The sequence below is a fragment of the Callorhinchus milii genome, unplaced genomic scaffold (genome assembly GCF_018977255.1).
Source record: "Callorhinchus milii isolate IMCB2004 unplaced genomic scaffold, IMCB_Cmil_1.0 Scaffold5, whole genome shotgun sequence".
NCBI lineage: Eukaryota > Metazoa > Chordata > Chondrichthyes > Chimaeriformes > Callorhinchidae > Callorhinchus > Callorhinchus milii.
In genome coordinates, this window is record NW_024704746.1 from 23,147,129 (window position 1) to 23,168,905 (window position 21,777).

Sequence of the window (21,777 nt, forward strand, 5' to 3'; positions counted from 1 at the left end):
CCCCTTCCCCTTCTGGATCACCTCCCAAAGATAAGATCTAATAAATCATAGACAAAGTGTAGTTACAGAAGGTATTTTATATACCTAGCGTATGGTTAATATTATGACTTCAGGTGTGGTCAAGACGTTCATAACTAAAATGTGGGGACAATGATATGAACTTTTTTTNAACAGAAATGGTATCAATCATCTTTATGTTTAAATTATATCAGGGGCAGGAACTAACTGAGCAAATTGATAGCTTTATAGTTTACAAAAAAGGAAACACAAATTTGTTTCCCCTGCAAATCATTTTTAAGGATTTCAAATTTGAGGACACACCAGAGTAAATATTATGTCAATGCATAAATGTTGATAAAAGTGATCAGTAATATCTTATTAGGAAACAAACGAAAAGGAAGCACTCATATTTGGCAAGATCCTGTAACACACATCGCTTGTGACCATAGCTATATTTGCCCTGGACAACTGGTATCATCAATTTTTAAACAAGTGATCAGGAAAAAAAAAATTCTCCTTTAATTCCCTTTTTTCCTATATTGCTTGTGTAAGGTGGCCCCCTCTAATATTAGGTCACTGCGCTTGTTTTTCCTGCACCTGAGCAATTAGCACGTACTGGATGGCTGACAACGAGTTACAAGCAGGTTCTGATGACCTGATACACCACAAACCTAAAGATCCAGTTTAAAGTATCAGGTGTATTGAATACTTTGAGCCACAACAGACGAAACAGGCAGTAATTCAATCAAGAAGCTCATAACTGCAAGAGCAAAGTTCAAGTTGCTTTTGAATGTCGCCAGAACCCCGAGATTGGATTTCTGCCTTAGACCTACTTCCAGTAATTTCATGTTCTTTATCGTGTATAACCCATAGTTTCCTATTTTTAAACAGGCATCTGAACACTGAAGCAGGATAATAAAGTAGAAATCACTCCAGGATATTTTGTATAATTACACGCTGTAAAGTTGGAGGGGAAGCTTTTATTCAGTTTGGTTCTACTTGTTTGCCGGCAGTCATGTTGAATGCTGATGGCCAGTCAGGTCCGTACTAAGGGATTAACAACTGTGGCTACAAGCTTATCAAGTAAGAACTAAAGCATGACAAATGCTTGTATAATAATTGCATATGTTTAATGTATCTATATATGTAAAACCACACATCAAGATTATTTTTAACGTGTATCCTTGCCGTTTGTTTCTCTCATTTTAGTGCTACAGAATGGGAGGATGTGGGTCAACCCCCATGATTTCCCACACTTTGAATTTTCATGTCATGGCAAAGGCAGAAAGCAAATGTCAAGCACTCTCAACAAGGAGAGAAAACAGGACAGCCATTCACTCAGGACTGGTCTCATGCATTTCCAAGTGGCATTAGCTGAGAGGGTTGTGAGCCAAGTTCTAGCTCATATCTCGTCCCCTGGCAGATTTCAGGATACAAAACAAGTGATGAGAAATACTAAAATGAAATTGCAAATTTAAAATAAATACGCCCAATCGGTACTCAGTGGTCTCTTGTTTAAAATACAAAGATTACAGCTCAGAATAAATCCGGAATACTCTGCCCATTCCATACAGCATTCATTAAAAGTATTTAAACCCTACAACCTAAGATTTAGTTTGGCTCAACTGGGATAGTTTTGAGCTAGAATATACGTTCTTAGAAGAAAGAAAGCCAATGTAGAGCCCAAATTAAACAGGCCCTTAACTTACCAAAAATAAACATGTTTGAAAAACACACCTTAAAGAAATCAGAGAAAAAAATACCAGCAAACACGGCAGCTTTCTGTAAAGCTACAAATGTCAGAGGCTGACAACTCCAATCAATCATTCTGGAGTGATGCTATGTTGACATACAGCCAATCAGACTGATAGTATACAGAACTTGTCACATACTTCAATGGCTGATCTTTAAAAATAAAAAAAATTACACACCCACACACCACACAGACAAACAGACAGACATACATACAGACACAGATATATATATTTATTTGGTAGAACATCATTTGTTTTAATCCTTTTCCCAAGTAGATTTATGTGGAGCAGTGACAATAGAATCCATTTCTTGCAACAAAAGATATTTCACGAAAAAGGGAAATTTTTCCAAAAGAAAAAAGAACTACCACACAAAATCAAAAGGGATTGTTGCTTTAAGTGAAGAAGGGCAAATTTGTCCCTTATTTACCCTTGGCTTTTGCTCTTGCTCAGGGAAGAATGCACTGGTCTGCTGTAAGATCTGAGAGCAGCATGCCCCAGCAATCAAACAAGAGGTTTCAGGAGAATGTGAGAGTCAGTACCAAATGCTACACATTTATCAAACCCACGAACCCTGCTGACGGAGCGAATCCTTCCATCATTACAGCTTCTCAGTATAGGATACATATGACTAAGCCAGCCTTCATTTTTACAGATTAATATTCTCTCTTTCAACCTTCACACTGTGATAAATAGGTAAAAGAGACAAAAGGAGAAAACGAAATGAAAAGAAAAAGCGTGAGCCACCACTCATAATTCAAGTCAGGAAATATGACAAAGAGTAACTTGCGCCCCGGGTAGCAAAGGGTTAAATATATAATTATTTTCATGTTTAAATTTGGTGTGAGTTTGATTTTTTATGGTCTTTGTGCATTTACATTACATCCTACAACACACAAAATAGGTTCAGTGTATTTTGGTAGGTAATGTTTTGGTAGGTAAGTCAGACTAACTTTTGGAAAGCAAATTTGTGCAGTAGATTAAATGAGAGAGCAACTATACTGACAAGTACTGTACATGCCTGAGAAATCACAGCAACTTGTTTTTAATAAACTTTGATTTTTTTAAAATGAGTTAGCCTGGAAATTACCATTGTCTCAGGTAAACAGTGGAGCAGGTGTGCTGGGATAACTTGAGCTGAAGGGGAAGCCCATTCACTCTTCATTCATGTCTGTTTAGAGATCAATAACATTAAGTCTTCTCTCTGCCTTCCAGTCGAATGTTTACTAAAACATTGAAATAATGCCATGTTTCACTACCACAGTCTTAGATAGACAATGCAGCAATAGGATGGTGATCCTTTTAAGGTTACATGTTGTCAAATATTTGGGAAAATTACTAGAACTATATATTTTCAAAACCAGAGTAATCCAACCACCACCCCCCAAAAAAACTTAAAAGATTACTTTATTTTAAATAAAGATAATATACCCTTCATGACTTCATATCCTTCCAAAAAAAAATAGTACTTCCCACCTTCCTCTGGGCGATTTACATAGACAGGTACAACCGTGAGCCTATCACATCTGTCACTCCGTCTAACTTTGTGTAAGAAATAGGTCAGACTGCTGAACAGACAGCTCATATTCTGTCAACAATACTGGCTGGGAAACTAGCGGGATACTCAGTTGGTTTCATTTTTTTTAGAACAATTGCTGGAGTGTTAATGGAAAGTTAGAAATCAATCACAAATACCTATTGAACTGCACTACTCCTTCACAGACTAAGTAATGTTAAGTGATTCAATGGATATTAGAGCTGTATAATGATAATATCATATTACTACAGTAACCAACTACGTACTTGATGCCTTCAGCTTCTGCAGCATCATCATCTTATCACTCCCTCACACACATTACACTAAATCTACATGGTTTTACATACATATAGTTTCTATCTTGTTTTGTTTTAAAAAAGGACATTTTTACCAAAATAACCTGTAGTGCGTTCAGCTCTTCTTATAGTCAATGACTCAAATCTTGGATTTTTTTTCTTGATGAAGTTAATTCTCCTCGGCCTCCGAAGGGTTAAGGCAGTAATTAAACCTCGGGGTACTGCTGACATTCATAAAGTGTTCGACTTTGTTCCCAGACCCTATGTCAGTATCAGAACGGCTGAAATGAACTGCTGCCTTACACTCTGCACTCGCCATATATTATTCCAGGCATGGCTGCTGTACAGTACATACAGGTTCTTCATTTGAAAAAAAATGAGAGAAAAGAAAATAGGTTCATTCTTAGACATCGTGGCCGGGGATGGTGTTTTTCTGGTCCCGTCTGCATTTGATTTGCACTGCAGCAATTCCACTAATTACAGTCGCTCGGCTGAGTGGCTAAAAGCAATATTTAAGTCAGCTCAGTGAAGGGTCTTGTGACTTCCAGAAGTCCTATTACAAATCATGGAGGTTTTTGGTAGTTATCAAAATACAGCATGATCTTCACAATTATAGCAAGCATTTATGTGAAGCACTTTGGTTGTTAAAATAATATGTACATTTACTTTGACTCTCACTTATTCCCATCGCCTTAATCTTTTCACTCGCGTTTTTTTCCCCTCTTTAAAATCTCTCATGGCGAAGGTGCATGAACCAGTAGGTTTGATGTTACAATATAGGGAGGAAGATTGATTAAAGCAGCAGGTAATAGCAGAGTCCTCTAAATCAGCTTGAGGTCAACCCACTCCAGCATATAATCTGCTGGATCATATGCTACAGTCATTAAAAGAGATTTTTAGATTTAAATTTGATTCAGATGTAGCCCCCTTTAAGAACCTCAATATTTTTAGAAATCAGGATTTTATCATGGCTGTAGCCATCAGTCTGATATTATTTTTTAAAAAGCTGTTCTTTTCTACTTTCTCATTGTAACACACACAAATAGATGATTCTACCACTTCATCTCCTACCACTTCAACTGTACAGAGGAATTAAAGATAAGTACGGGTTATTCAGTAAAACATTTTTTTCATCAAATAAGAAAAATGTCTTCTATACACTGAAGGTGGATTATAATTTATCAGATTCAGTAACTGTTATATCTGCATTTTCAGGAAGCTTTGCGGCATTGGAAAAGAATGCTGTTTTGACTGAAATAATACATAGCCAGTTAGTGATAGAAAAGTGCTGGAGATAACAATGTGGGTATTGTTATTATGGGGTTCTTCAATGCTAGAGCAACATGAAAGGAGTTTTACTGGGTATCTTACTCATGCATGATGTATGTTTCACTCCATAGCATGTCTGTCCCTCACTACGATGAGCGCAAAATTCACCACATGAACGCCTACTTCATGTAAAATCTCTTATCTAATTCTGGATCTGTTCTCCACTAGATCAAACATATTTAAACCACCTGTATAATTAACAAACAGACAATATCTTTGGAATAAAGAAAATAATGAATCTGATTAATTTTGTAGTATAGTGTAGCTAACGATAAACAGCCAATCAATTGACACATGAATAAGCTTGGTTGTAAATGCTGTGAGTTTTACATTTCCTGTTTATCTTTCAAATATGCATATTTACTTATTAAATTGAACACATTTGAAATGGTAGTTATCCTTTTGACTATCATTTGCTGCCACATTTTACTGACTATTGAAAAATGATTATTACTACTCATTGGTATTAATGGGTAATAAAAGGCCTATATTCTTAGAACAAGTTTTTCAGATGAAAAGCAGTATTGCACCAGTTACTATCACAGTTGGCATCTGTCCCATCTGATGACTGTCTTATTGAATGATTCCAAATATTTTACATATATATAGGATAACCCCAAACAGGCTTAAAAGTATTCAGTCCCATCATTGCTTCACAGGATTTTGCTGTAAAGTGCAGCTTTGTCTGTGTCTTTGTACGCATTCTATTTGATTGTCCAGACCTGAATAGGTTTCCAGACACCATATAGAATTTTATGCAACTAAATTATTCTATTAAAAAGGAAACATTTGATTTGAACCATTTTCTTGGCTATTCAAATATATACACGGTCAAAACTCAAGACAGGTGCATTCGGGACCCACGAACAATAAAAGTAGGTAGAGCGATAAAAGTAGAAGCTTGAGAAAGAGTCGACAAAATGCAGGGAATGGTGCGTGGCATGAAGGGACCCGAGAAGCAGGGCAATAGCTCAACGCCAGAGCAAGGAGGAAGAATAGAAAACCCTTTGCGTTTAATCATTAAGTCCAGTGAAAAGAACTAACAAGTGTAGTACTTGGCTTTCATATATCAAAGATTTCATAAATTGTACACGTGTTCTGAATTTGTGTTCTTTTTAACTTGTATCTGATTATCACTAATATAAAAATGAGCAAATTTTAATATCACGTTGAATAGATTGAATCTGAACATTGTTTTCTTTTAATTATCTGTTGCTTATACAGTATATATAGCAACTATTTTGGTCAGACACCAGATTCAAAAGGTTTTTTAAAATAAACATAACACAACCTTTTGATCACTAGCATACAAGAAGACAAATTGTATGTGATTAACTTAGAATTTGGGTTGTGCTCTTTCAGGCAAAGCAGACTGTGTACACAAGGAGCCTTCAGTCTGTTGACATACCCTACCGTTTGCCTAAGTTACCGTCTGGGTCAGGCTATCTTAAATTTGTAGTCAAAACAGCAGCTTGCCATCTGCAAAGTGACACACAAGCTCTTCCCTCTTATCTCTCTTGGCTGTATGTTAATCAGGACTGCTTAGTGCTCACCTCATCTCGGTGTTATTATGCAGCTGCTGACCCTCTCTGACAGAGGCAGCCTCCAGTCAATATTCAGCAAAGGTTGATGAGAAAGGACAAACGTCGAAGGGTTAAGGGGGGGGCGGGGGGGGGGGGGGTGGTGACTTAGTAAAAGTGAACAGCAAGATTGCTCGTCACCAGATGAGTTAAATATAAGATAGCAGTTTTATTCGTAATCGAAAAAAAATTAACAAGGCAAGAGAAAATTATTCTCACTGAGCGCAAGCGTGCAATTCAATGACAAAGATAGAAGAAAGTAATAAAAGGTATAATATGATGTTTAATTTTTTCTAGTAAATTTTGCTATCATATACCATGGACAAGTCCTTTATAGCATAAGGCCGCTTTTACACCATGTTCAAAAGGTAATAATAAATGACTTTACTGTTTGAAGTAGCATAACTAGTAAACTCTCCATTTGAAGATGGTGAGTTAAGAGACCCATTCATTTGCAGAGTCACTTTAAGTGAGTTTCAGCAGTTTTCACTTACACAATTTACCGTTCAAGATCCCTGGTCCTAACTTTTAAAGCCCTCCATGAACTTGCTCCCCCCTAACTCTGCGACCTCCCAACCTCCTACCAACCTGCCCGCTCCCTCCGCTCAGCGGGCCCCGGCCTGCTTCATGTCCCCGAGCTCACCCGGTCCACCATTGGCAGGCAGACCTTCCACCACTCTGCCCCCATCCTGTGGAACTCCATCCCGCAGTCCCTCGCCCACTCCCTTGCCTCATTCAAGACCCGTCTCAAAACCCTCCTCTTCAACCGTGCCTTCAGTTACCCTCCATCCCCCCCTGCCCTCCAACCTCCCCGATCCTGACCCCCAGCTCGGGTCCAAAACACTGATTGTCCGGCGCCTTGAGACGTCCTCCCGACGTGAAAAGCGCTATACAAGTGTCATTTTGGTTTGTTTGTTTGTTGTTTACAAGCAACAGAAAAGGATTTTCAGTGAATCAAGTTTGGGTTGAATTCAAACCAGGGTCTCACTCAAAGTGCAAAGTGGTCACTAACAGGCCCACGCAGTCTCCAGGGCAATAATCTATTTTACAAAACAAAATCCTGTGTTTACGTTTAAGCATGAACTTGGGTGGAGATTGTAGATCAGCCTTGTTTGTCCTCTTGCCATAAGATACGGTTGGTGAATAGCTAAAGTTTGAACTTCACTTACATTTCTCATTGAAACCAAGAAAAAAAGATGTCCAAGTAAGATTTTCACCGCAGTGGCTAAACAACTTTACAGTAAAACAATAGCTTTTGGAGCAACTGCTTTCAAAAAGGATTAAGAAAACCTAAAAGCTCTTCATTCTCCTAACAAAAAAATAGGAAAACATTCATCCCCATTAATAGCTCTCTTAGCCACTTGATGTTTTTGATATCTCTTGAAATGTCCAGTATCTGCTGCTTTATCCATACTTTTCAAGTTCACTGTCCTTTTAATTTTTTTTAAAAAGAAAAATAATATTTGTAGTGACTAAATCTCAAAATAGACTTCACCATAACATGACCAGCTTTTCTGAAGATTTCGTCTGACAAATGCTGTATGCTACAAGTTCATATTGAGTATTTGTGCACATATTCTGTTTAATGTTTGAAGTTTAAAACATCTGTACTTTTGCACAAGAATGTTGAAAGAAACAAACAGCGTGGAGAAGCTGATCATAGTGGGATCAGTTGTGGTATTTTCATCTGTGTCCCATTTTACATTCAGTGGCTGTTTTATGCACCAACCTACATGATGTTCCCTTAACAATTGTGTGTGTGTGTGTGTGTGTGTGTTGTATTGTGTGTGTTGGTAGTGTATGCCTCCTTTGTTTCTAATCTTACATAAAATCAATCATTGCATTTTTTAAAAACATTCTATCAGTTCCTAGGTGATTTTTCTCACAGACACACTCTCCACATACCCAGTGTAATACAACACCTTCATGGAATGTTAGTCAATGCTTCGATACTAAATCTTTATCAGCGCTATTCACGACTGTCTAATTTTTTAAATAAAATTTAAAAAAACAGTACAATTTGATAGCTTATTCCATTAGCAACTATCCCGTGCATGTTGCCGATTCTATGGTTTACCTTTTTTGTCTTTAGAAATGCAATGTGCAAAAAGTGTCATGACAGAATTGAAAACACATACATGAATTTAAAGCAGTGTGTGAGGCTGTCATTGCTGAAACAGTTAATGGCATCAGTATGACATTGTCACAGCACACCCATCCCTGCAAATGAAATGGCTGAAAACAAGCTGAAATAGTGACACGATGTACAAACGAAAATATGTTGCTTCTGGAGAAAAAATTTCCACCAAAATGCCACCCAAAAAACAGTTTAAGGGTTAATAGAAGACTTGTGCCTTTGTCCTTTTACTTTCAGGCCTTGCCTTTTTTATTCTTCTCTGATTTAAGACTTCCACTCGCTACACTGACAGTAAGGTATTTCTCGCCAGCAGATTATAAGTCACTCTGGGCTATTATTCAAGTACAAAGTCCTGGCCTCTCTGCATTTAGACCAAATATAATATCCTTCATGCATACATTATCTGTCTTCCTATTATCTGGTATCATTTCTGAATTAAATTTCAGCGATGTAATATTGGCTTGAAGAGAGAATTTTTTTATAGGCTAGTCAAAGGTTAAAATACCAATCAAAATAACACTGCATATGCACCAAGACATTTTAATATTCCTAAACCCTGTGATTGTAAGGACATAATATTTTTTCCTGATTACCCCAAAGGCAACACATGCTTACAAGACAGCCACGGCAGAGAGAAACTTCAGAGTTCAGATGGTACATAATATCCTATTTAGCAGTGACACAACATGAGGATCCCAACACCACAATCAAACCAGGCTTAGAGCCATCAACTACTCATTTCAATGCAAATGGGATTGGCTATTAACCACCTCTAACACCTCATCCTTGAAAACGGCGACTGCTACTCAAAGTACCTTTTTGAGATTAATCCACTTCTTGAAGTAATCAGGAACCGGCAGCTTTAAGTACTGGCATTGTCCTGGCAGCCTAAGAAAAAGGAGAAAATAAGTTTGATTCTATTACTGAGGCACCAACAATACAATCCTTTTTATTAAGCTCTTCTGGTAGCTGTAAGGACTGTGTGTGTAAAAAAAGATTATGGAGATAACTTCGTGTCTAGCTGTCAGTGCACAGTTAAAGAGCTACTGAATGGGAAAACTTTCACATATTACGGTGTCTTCCAAACCGCACAGAAATAACTCACATTATTTTAATATAAGGTGAACAAAGCGACCGCTTACACACTATAATAAAAGCAGTGGCATTAGATTGGAATATGCATTTGTTTGAACTCAAGACGTTGCTGGTGCATTTCTTACCATTTTCCCAAGTATACAGATCTAATGATGGCACTCTTACACTGTGAAAAAATAAACCTGGCAGCTCTCGCATTTTCGAAAGCCACAACAAAACACTCATGTACAGGAAAGCTATTAAAAATACATTGCAATTGTAATGCTGTGTTTTATGAATCAAATATATTTCTGAGATAGGAGCACGGTTACAGGTTACATTCTTTGATGTATGACTTTTTAAAATATAGTTTTGGCACAATATTGCAGTTGAATCCTAATAAATGCATAACAAGCTCGTTGAAAGGATGAAGTCTTGAATTTGGTACATTTTTGACAGGAGCTAAAGTGAATTTACAAGGTTGTAGAGCCTGCAGCTACAAATACAAGCTTAAAGTAGGAGTGCTACTTGGGTGTTTTGTAGAACAGTTAACATTCATAACCTCAACAAGAATGAAGACCTCCCAGGAAATTGTAAATGAATAATTATGTCGGAATGGTGGGGAGTGGGGGGCGCGGGGGGAGTCATTTTGATATTTTAAACTGTTTACTTTTGTCATTTGAACCCAGATATTAGATCAGTGTTTTATATTTTGTGTTTAATATATATATAGGAGATATACAGTAGTAAATTTACTATTTTTCAAACCATGGCAATGCCGTGTTTCTATTGCCATTTGTCTTAGGCATATTAAAACTGTATTAAGTTATTTTTATGATGAATTAAAAGAATATTCACTATCATGTATGCATTATAAATATTTTCAGGCACTTTTAACTCATAGCTTAAGCTGTAAAATAAGACTGGCATGGAAGCTTTGCTACTGAGGTGATGACTATAAAGTCTCACGTGCCGTTATGTTTGAGCCATTCGGGGAGAAAAAAATTATGCTTGGATCAAGGTTTCTACAGACCATTTATAAAAACATGATCGATCTGTAATATTTGTAGTACCTTAGCCCATTTGGTCACTCATGCTGCAACTGAGTCTAAATTAAAACACTTCATTATACAAAATATGATATTTTACAAGAAGCTGCAACTGTACAAAAGATGACAGACATCTTCTCAACTGACAAAATTCAGTGCGCTGAAAAATGAAAACATGAATAATTGGGCACCATGTTATGCTTGGACATCCAAGTGTTATGCCTGGATCAGGAATTCTATGTAATAGGGGTGAATGGGAGGTGATCCGGTCCATTGGAATTCTATGCTTAGATAAGGTATGAATTTATCTAGAGTCAGCTATATGCAGTGAATTCCTCTTAGGAACAAATAGGATTTCCCTAATTTCAGCTGCAGAAAAGTAAATGCAAATGTGGATAAAATAAATGATGGCACCGAAATTAAAATAGGAGGTAATTCCTAGATCATTCTTGTTTTAAAAATCAAATATTTATATTCACACAGTTAACAAAGGAAAATCCACTTTAATTTTAGAACAATGCATTGGAAATAAGAAAAAAATATATACTGAATTTAGGTAACGGAGAGGGGATTTTGAATTAACACATTCTTGTGAGAATAAATATGCTGTTTTTGCTGCAAATACAAACCTATATTTAAAGAAATTTAGACCAATTCTATTTAAAACAATGTTAAACTTTGTATTGCTTGTGTGGAAAACAATATTGAGCATCGTTATGATATTCTGTTGGATATTAGAATTCCGTAGTTGTCTCAGAACGAGAGGGATCATTCAATGGCCTTCAGGCACTTATACTACAGTACAAGAAATGTAATGCGAGAATATATAAAATATAAAAATAAATCCATTTAGGAGCAGAAATTTAATAATAAAATGTTGCTAATAAACAAATACAGTATCAGGCATTCTATCTTTAAACTATACATAATGTCATGGCCATTTCCATCTAATCCTCTTTGGGTAACATCTCATTCATAAAAATTAACCCTAGTTATGTGACAGATTACCAGAATAATCCTGATAGGTTTGGTGTCATACAACTCTTGCTATAAGGCACGTCAATTTCAAATTAACACAGTTTTTACACAGTGTATATTATACTAACGCTAAACTAGTTTCCAAGGGGTTGTGAACCAGCTCTGAACATTGGGATCATTTCTAAAGAGAATGGAAAATTACTTCACAGGTTACAGTCATGTCATACCACAACCACTTTTTCTCAAACGAGATTTTAAATTACCTCAAGAAAATATTGCGTTAACGTATCCCTACAGACCCAAGATTAATCATTCTTGGGTATGACTTTATACTCAAGAGACCTTCTCATTTTTCTTTTTAAAAAGAGAGAGCCTTACATAAACATCAACCAGCCAAGAGCTCAATTTCAACAACCGGAAGAATAGGAAATCATGTCTTCTTCCATTGCTAACGTAAATGTTTGCCAAATACATCGAATTTTAGAGTTGAACAATCTTCATAAGTTTAATTAAATCATGCAAACTACCTTTCAAGGTTTCTAAAAAGGATACTAATCTCTGACAATGGTTGTAATCATATGTACATTTAAATATGGGAAATAAGTATGTTTGTTTAAGGCGAGCTAATATATTTGCTCAGGATCGGATATGTTCCTTTTCTTTCTTGATGTGAGTGAATTACCGCATTCACTGCAAAGACTGTATTCCAAAGAGGAACTGATAAATACAGCAAACTAAGCAGGATTTGAAATCACATTAACATCTTAACAAAACATTGAGTTGTTAACTATCCTAGCTAGTAAGTTTAACTCCTTGACTGATCAATTATGGGCTATAATGGTCAAAATGGTCAGTAATGAAATATAAGCAAAAGTTGCAACCAACTTGCCATTCTCAGTTTTCAATGCAGCAGTTGAAGAAGGTTCAGAATGAGAGACTAACTGTTCTCTCACTACTCCCAGAATCCATTTTTCTTCACATTTAGTCAATACATCGAAAAAATGGTATTATACCAGCCTTTATACGTATGCTATCTTTGTAAATCTTCAGATATCAATTAATTATGGGAATTTGCCAATATTGGTCTACTTGTGAAGCCATAAAAAAATCTAATGAAGCCACAAACAAGATCCATCAAATAGTTTAGTGCTTAGTTTCCATAATTTGTTTGCACCACTGTAAAAGCACAACATTATTTCTGTCAATCATATTTAATGATCTATGGTTAATAAATAATTTTTAGAACTAGTCAAGTCAAAGTTGTCAAAAATATTAATTATTGTTGTCTCATTTTCTAACTAAATGTGGGGAGGGGAAAAGTACTCATCGGAAGGGATTTCATTCAAGAGCAAATACTCAGCCCTTTTCAGTTAGTTTTTCAAAATTCCCATCAATAAAACACTTGTGCGCCAGCAGGCCCAGGTAGAGAAGATTGAAGTTACATTTCTGGTGAAGGGTTGCATCTGAAAACAATACTTAGAATTCTCTTTGAGATGTTTCTCTTTCTTGTATTTTCTACTTTTAAAGGAAGTTACGCTTGTTAAAATCCATCCTAAGCGATAAATCAAGTGGAAGAGAAACTCACAATGAAAGATGGGTTTTAAAATATCAGTGACTTTTTCCTCTCCGATCTTTTCCATTCTCAGTGAAGTGTACACCAGACATGCCTCATTATTACATCCATCTCAGTAAATACAATTCTGATAAAATGTGCTAACAAAATGAGAGCATATCACTACACCTCTAATCACATTCTAGACCCATTTGTGAATTGTTGACAACAGACACACAGGACTCTTTACTTTGCAGTTATTTCAACTCTAAATTCAAAATCTCTATGTAAACATGAGCTAAATCTGTATATCAAATTGAATCTGCAAAACTCTTTTCTTTTCAATCTAGATGTATATTTTACAAATATTAACTGCAGTTCAGAGGTACAGTGATAAGGTATTTCAGAAGTGACAGAATTAGTTTTATTGCCCAAACACTGAGGTGACCCATTCAAGGTCACTTCTGTAAGTAAGGGGGAGAATTATTTATCTGAGGTCCAAAAATCCAAGTCGTCAATACTTTATTAAATTCATGGATTTGATATTAAAAACAAGCAAAGAATACAAAATAAAGTCTGTTCTGTTGCTACTGAGGATGCGTGCATCGTGATGTGATTACTGAGACATGGTGGAAGTTGCTGGCTTGCAACTTGTTGGTGGCTCTTCAGCCCCTCTATTACTTTTGCTTTTCAAGTCAAAAGCAGAATGAAAATCCATTGTATTTCCCCGTACGCAATAAGATGCATGATACCGGATTCCCTGTTCTCTAACATAGCCTCGCCACAAGTCCCTCTCACTGACAAGGAGCCTTCTCCAGACGGTAAGGAATGGTGACCTCAACTACAAATCTTATCCCTGATCTCCATTAAAGGCACTTCATGCTCTTGTAGATCCACAGGAGAACAGTCTGTTTCACTGTTCAACTTAACCTGAAAACTGGCAAAACTGGTAGGAGATAGCTTCAAGTAACAAGCAGTTGAAAGAAGCACAACACTTATTCTAGCACTCAAGAGTTGCTCTACTACTGCTGGAGGATTCTGACCATGGATGCTGGTAATTGTGAATAGTTTGGGAATTAAGATAAATTTAAAGTGTGCGGGGAGATCTTCAGTGAACCTCACCAATTTGCAGAGAACACCCATTCAAGTAGTCAGTTCTAAGAACGCATCACCAAATTAATGTAATCATAAAGATCCTTCACTTCATCTGCAAATGGAAACAAAGCAAATACTTCACTCAAAATGTTCTAAACAGGAAACATTTCTTTTTACGTTCATGTGTCACTTCCATCTGTAAGGTAGGTTTTTGAAATGTTTTTTTGTGGACATGTTCCCCCAGGTCATTCTGTGGGCGATGGCTGAGCACAGGTTTTGCTGTGAAACACTTAGACATTTCTAAGCAATGGAGCATTATTTTTTGCCATTTTCTTCTGCGCTGTAACAAGTCTGTATGCAGCGCATCAGTGCTAAATGTCAGTGCCCATGAAATAGAATTTTGGCATTAAGGACTCTGAAAATAGACAATTCTGCTCCCTGGCAGCTGTCAACATGTGCTAATGAAATCCGGCATCAGCCTTTTTTTTTCTTTTGAAAGGAGATGGTATTTTGAGCATTTAATGTCTCTTTCAAGGCAAGCCCCTTATCAGTATGTTATGCTGGTAACAAAAGGGGGGACCTGGTCGGACTCTGTTAGCTAGCAGTTACAAAGTTGAAATCTCCAGTGTCGCGGACAATTGATGCTATTAAAATGCAAGTGTGTGGCAGTTAACTGAGCGACCCTGAGGTCAAAGCACTGACACCCAGGTCTCAATAAATATTGTATGAGGCTGTCAACACTATTGTCACCTCAGAGCTCCTGGACACAGTTAGACATATGGTAACTATTATTTACAGAAATGAAAAGGAAGAAATCATTTGTTTGAAAGTGAAAAGAGCGAAATCTGCTCACGCTCATTTACAGAGATGGTGGCGGTTGAGGGGGCAAAGAGGGTTGTTAAGAGCCAAGAAGAACAGAAACCGCTGATTTTGTCCCCCCAGTTATCTACAGGAATGCAAGAAAAAGGGATGTTTAACTAGGACAAAATGAAGTGCCACTACCAATAACGTCAGCTCAGAGAGCGACTTAGAGCTGAGGAAAACAAGGGTCGATGCTAAATGGAACACAGCTGACTTCAGACAACACACAGAAGGTCCCCAGCCAACAGAAGTATTTACCCCATCTGTGTCTGGTAGTGAAACTGAAATCTAATTACGTTTTCACCACAGTGTGTCACATCCCCATCAGCTCATAACAAAAGACCCGAGACAGCCCGAGGGAGTGTTGGGAGGGTATTAAGTTGGAAATGACTGTCAGTAGCCCAATATTTAAAGTTAAAAGAAAAAGAAAACAGGACCAAAAGAAAGTGAATTCCTAGTATTGGTTGAACTCTAGTCCATGACAGGAAATCATTGAACCTCATATATTCATCCTCACATGCATTAGGTCCCTATTGGTTTGAAATTGTCACATGCTGACAGTTTAGACATTATCTCCCAGCTGAAGACAAATGTTCCATCATCTCTTCTCTCCTCATTCTCTCCCCCTTCTCTATTACACATACAGCACTCATTCAAATGTGATCCCAAGTACTGAAACAAAATAAACTTAATTTCTTCACACAGTTTGCTCTCAGCACCTCTGCCACCGTCAAACTTTAAAAAGAAGTTTTACTCATACATTGCTCACCAGCTAAAAGGGCAAGCAAACAGGTGCAGACTCTTCAGAGAATTCCAATATATATCTGTCTCCACTGATAAGAAGCTTGCTTAGTCTGGGTGGGGAGAATATTTTGTGGGAAGTCATGTGGATGTCTCATTAAAATGAGTATGACAAGGATCCAAACACACTCAGTAATGCACAGAACACATTGTTCATGAAAACATACAATTTTTTCCTGAATACAGGAGTTGCTTTTCTTCCCAACCACCACCCCAAAAGATATTAGGTAAAATCTCCAGTGGCAATGCGACTTGCATAGCTAGAATCTTGCATCTGTTCAAAAAAACCTGTACGCTGTCCCTCAACTGCCCGCTACCATTAATTAACTTTTTTTTTAGCTTGTCCAAAGGTAATCAGGTTGCTGACGCCACTGATGAGAAAATTGCATCAAGGAGAGACCCAATCTCATCTAGGACCTGAACACATCAATCCTCAGTGTTCTAAGCTTTGATCTATTGAGAAAGCTGACCTGAGGAGACATGTTTTAGCCATTCAAAGCCAAGTTTTTTTTTATTAATGTGGCTTGCCATCTCCAAAGCATAAATGGGGGAATCAGAAGATACCAAAAGCATTTTAAAAGTAGTAGGATAAAGTATTGTGTAAGAATAAAGTATATTTAGTATTCTGAGTTAGTGAGAAAATGCAATGCCTTGTGTCATAATGAACCTTACAATGAACCCTATAGTTAAGGAAGGTCAGATGTTTGATCTCTGGCCTGCAGTAGGCAGCAGCTGAGTCACTGTATTTGCCTTGAATGTCCCTGGGCTAAGCAGAGAAAGGGAGAGGAGGATCAGGCTTGGCTGTTGCACCTGCCCTATAGTTGAATGACTTTACAGAAGCCAATATCCAAATGTTCTCATAAAGAATAACCAATTGGTAAGAATGACCGTCCGGCGTGAAGGGTGCTATATAAATGCAAGTTGTTGTTGTTGTACATCAGCAGGAATATATAGGTAAATAAGGAATTTCTCCCTACCAGAAGTTATTCAACTTTGTCACAATGAGCCTCTCTAAGCCAAGAAAAAAAACAATTGTGCCTCCTCGTAGTTCACCAAGACAACATAAAGAACCGAAAATCCTACATTCTGCAAGAATATGAGTAGAAGAGCTCCAATCAATACAGTAATACCTCACACGTTAGTTGTAATATTAAGAGATATCGAGCAGGAAAGATGCCAGTGGAAAACCTAGATTTACTGAACAAGTTCCTTGAGCTTTCCCCACAATCCAAAATATTATCTAGATGTCCAGAGCACGTAGGTAATTACAATTATTAGGCCATTCACAGTATGTTAGAACACAAACTTTTCATTTCACTTTTTTTTGTCAGTCAGATGTCTGACGCATGAGAAAACCCATTACAATGCTTATCCAAACCAAGCTGAGATTTCCATGCATCCCACCTACACATGGAAACTCAATGTGTAGCCAATGTCAGTAACAAGCCCTCCTGACCTGGGAATGCTTGGGTATAATAAATGATTTTTAAAAAAATATTCACACTATCCTCACATTTAAGAGTAAATTGTTTATATTCATCAAAAGATTAAATATTATAGATTTGATGGCTTACAAACTTTCCAAAAAANGTACAAAATGTACTCACTGGTTCATAATTTTATTGTAAAATTAGATCAAATGCTTCGCAATAAAAGTAAAGGTGAAATTTACTACAGCTCAATTAGAAAAAGCTAATTATTATGCTAACCACATGCCTGTTTTGTTTCCAAAGGGGAATTCAGAACTAATTACATGGCTAACAGAAAAAAACTTACATTTACAGTAGCTTTGGCCATTAATAAGTCTGCATTCAAATGTATAATAAAGCGTTACTACGTTAATTCCTCCATTTGAATGTCTCTAATTATTTCATTTTGATCATTTTTCTTTTTAAATGTATTTAAATTTTATTGCAGCAATTTATTTACTCGCATCTTAACTTCCAAAGGAGTCCAAATATACATGGCCCCTGCTAATTCAGTTTTCTTACCCAAGGTGCATCTGATCCACATTGAAATGCTCTGGGTGAACACTGTTCTGTGCTTTTCCTATGAGGTGTGAAAGGAAGTACCGCACACTCCTAATTTGAAAGCAGCTGTGAATCAAAGTGATTCAAATCAGTGCTGTCCAACGCTGTGTTTATAGTTGAGCCCTGAAGCTGTAATCTGGCTCTGCACTGTAAACCGGTGCCTCTTGAAACATCTCATCACCACATTTATACTTCAGGGCAGCTCGATGAACCATGAACCAACAGGAAAATGAATGCACATGCTCTCTTCACTTTCTACCCGCTACTTCTTCTGCCCTGCACCTGAGATTTGTTTCCTGCATTTACCTTCTTTGCCCTTCTTACTATCAGCACATCGAAAGAACAATGTACAAAAATGTATATTTCCATGCTTGTCCAGTAGAGGGATGATAGAAGAGGGAAACAATGGCTGCAACATTTCACTGCCGGCTGGGATGCAAGAATGGGATTCAAGAGAGGGCATTGCTTGCCAGTTTATATTGGTTTGACTCTAAATTCGAAATGGACCTTAGGAATACATTTTTTGTTATATTATGCTTTCCATACCAAATTTATACCCAAAGCAATGCAAGTTCAATGTAAAAATCCCCGTATGCAGTATGCTGAATCTCAATGCATTTAAACTCAATTACCTCTGTCGACACTCACCTATAGTTGTCGGGAGATGTAATGTCAGCACCTGCTGGATTGATACAATGCCCCGACTCCAATGTGCACAGTCATGACACAATGCACCTTGGAGCTGTATGGAGCTGTTCCGCAACAAACCACCAGCATGAATTTTACTTCTTGTTTTAGAAGATGAATAGGAAGGCATCAAAGTGTATGTGGCGAGGCAATACCGACTGCATGTACAAGCTGCTGCAGTTTCTTCTAAAATTCAGAGCCCAACCTCTCATTGACAACCATGGATCAATTTAGAATACTCTGAATTTAGTACATAGATACACATACACAGAGGTATTCCAAATTTCGAATAAAACAAAGTGCAGAATTATGGCCTCAAATATTACATGGCAAGTTCACAGGATGTGGCACTTCAATATCAACTGCACTCATACCAGACAGGTTGTTTTTTCTGCTTGGTAATGAGTTCCAATTCAGAATATAGCAGTAAGTAAGAAAAAGGAGTCCTTTACCTGGATGAATGAAACAGCCATATTTCCAATTCAGTTTCCAAATGGGTTTACTGTGCCCTTCCCGACACACAGACACATTGGACTAACTGTATAATCAAATACAATGCAAGTGCGGCTATGCTTCAGGGACAGTGTCAAGTGAACAGAGGACGTGATTACATTTAGTTAGGATCAGTAGATCCGTTCTGAATTTGGTCTGCTGTGTAAATGGCGATGAAAAAGAATATGAGTTGGCCATTATAACGGTAACAAATTAACCCAAACAAGCCTTAGCAAACTAGCATTGTAAACTCATTCCTTACATCTTCCTTAAATCCCAATCTCCACAGGTTACAAAGATGGAATTGACATTAGGATCCAGCAGACCTTCGTTTTTCATCCACTCATCAACCATCTGTGAAGATAAAAAGGATCAATGATTAAATAAAATTAAGTTACATCCAATTTCAGAGGATGAGAGTGGTTAACTAAACTTTACTCAGTACTATGATGTAATGCCCCATTTGTGCTTTGGTCTGTCCCGCAGAAATCAATAGCAGACCATAATATCCAGCTTACATAAATGATATTTAGCAAATGGGTTAAAATCAGCACAAAGGTTAATTTGGTATTGTGGGAACATGGGATCAGGAGTAAGACATTTGGTCGTTGAGCCTGCTGCTAAGCTATTTTATTAGATTGTGGCAATTCTTTATATTAATCCCATTTCCCTGCTCTTTCTCCATATCCCTTATTACCCTTATGGCACAATACCCTGCACAATTAATATGAATTGATCGGATAGTGTCGCTGTATAAGACTGCTTTCAGGAAAGAACAGTTCTGGAACATTGAGAAATAGCCTGTTCCAAAATTGCACATCATGTTGTATAATCTTTGAAGCAGACATCTCCACATTGGGAACCCTGACATCCCACCACCAAGCTGTTAAGATGCCCCTCCTTAACCATATTCGCCATGACGTTCAGGAAGTCATTCAAAAATAATTTCTTACAAATACGAAACTGAAAATACTCATTATTCCAGGTGGCTCTAGTTGACTTCAACTTTTTGGTGAACATTAGCAAGATCACATTTCCACAAGTAGCATTTAGGAATTATTTAGATACCAATGCTATTTTGTTGTTTTAGTTTTGTGAATTTTTTCCCCCTTCATTTATAACCAAAACATTATTTTGTAATCAGACAAATCAAAATTAGATTAAATTTGTAAATCAACAACAACAACTTGCACTTATATAGCGCCCTCCACGCAGGGCAACCTCTCAGAGTGCTTGAAATCAGATCAATATCAATACTTATTTTTTCCAATTTCAAGGGATCCATCATATCCCAGCCTCCTATTCTGCCACAAGTTCATTCTGTTAGAAGAACAGAGTAGTCTTGGTCAGACTGAAGCCACTGTCAAAGCCTTTCCATCAAAAAGGCCTGCAGAATGTCCAATAATAGATACAGGATCAATCCTGCCAGTTTATCGTTAATAAGTTTATCAAAGGCAATTGTTACTACATTTCAGATGAGCTTTTAACTTAATTTTGACATGAAATTATTATGCAAACATACAAAGTACGTAACAGGATAAGTAAAAATGTCAAGCCTATGAATATACTTGAAAAAACGTAAAATATAATATTCAAGTCAATATTCAACATGATTCAGCTTTAAAAGAAGACCTGGTCTGCTCAGTCTAATCTCCCCCAGTATTTGGATGGAATCATGAACTCTGCCTTTTGCAAATGAACATTCTGAGTCAATTGCTGACCGTTAGCAAATATGTGCTGTTGGCAGGCAGGGCCTGCACAAAAAAGATCAATGGTTCAATACAATTCCCCGAATTGTCATGGTTTTGATAGAAAATGTCAGTCTGATGAAGCCATAATCATAGCTAAATAACTGAGGTCAAATGACACAGGTCAAAAAGGTCTAGGGTTAGAGATCATTTTGTTCACCTGGAGGGCTCGCTGCAGTGTCGGCTGCCCATCCACCATTGACTGCACAATCCCCGTGAGCTACAAATGAAAAAGAAGAAAAACCTTGTTACAAACATGATTAAACTGCAATTATATGGCTGATGATTGAGTGATTTTGAGCACTTCGCGACAGCGATATCTTCAATTATATTTTGGTACAGAATATGCTGAAGTAGGATTGTAGACACCTAGCTCAGTAATTCCACAAGTAGGTTAGCATGATATCTTGGTATATATTGTAGATGCAAATCCACAGAAGAAATGTATCTATTTTAAATTGTGCAAACCCAAATATAGCCTTCGATGAAAAAAGTTCCTTTTGTTTCATCGATTCTCAAATCTTAGCCTAAATTTTAAATGCTCAACATTTACGCATTTTCCTCTCTCTGTCAAAGATACTGCTCAGTGAGCTGCTGAGTTATGGCATCATATGTTGAACAGATTGTTGTGGGGAATGTGGCTGGTACTGACAGTAATAGGCCATCAGGAGAAACAATAACACACTGGATAGAAACAGTGACAGCAAAAATGACCTCTGGTACATCAGTATTTTTGTCAGAATTGTAAGGATTAAATTGTGGACAAATATTGATGGG

At 37.2% G+C, this 21,777-nt stretch overlaps 1 protein-coding gene across 1 annotated transcript in view; it reads right to left on the minus strand.

The window, feature by feature from the left end:
- Window positions 1-21,777, minus strand: part of eri3 (ERI1 exoribonuclease family member 3) — a gene marked incomplete in the record, with an annotated part of 132,134 nt that overhangs the window by 91,325 nt on the left and 19,032 nt on the right. Inside the window, 3 exon segments of the mRNA NM_001292814.1 lie at window positions 9,449-9,521; window positions 19,515-19,606; window positions 21,161-21,220. Of these exon segments, the coding sequence (NP_001279743.1) occupies window positions 9,449-9,521; window positions 19,515-19,606; window positions 21,161-21,220 (225 nt within the window).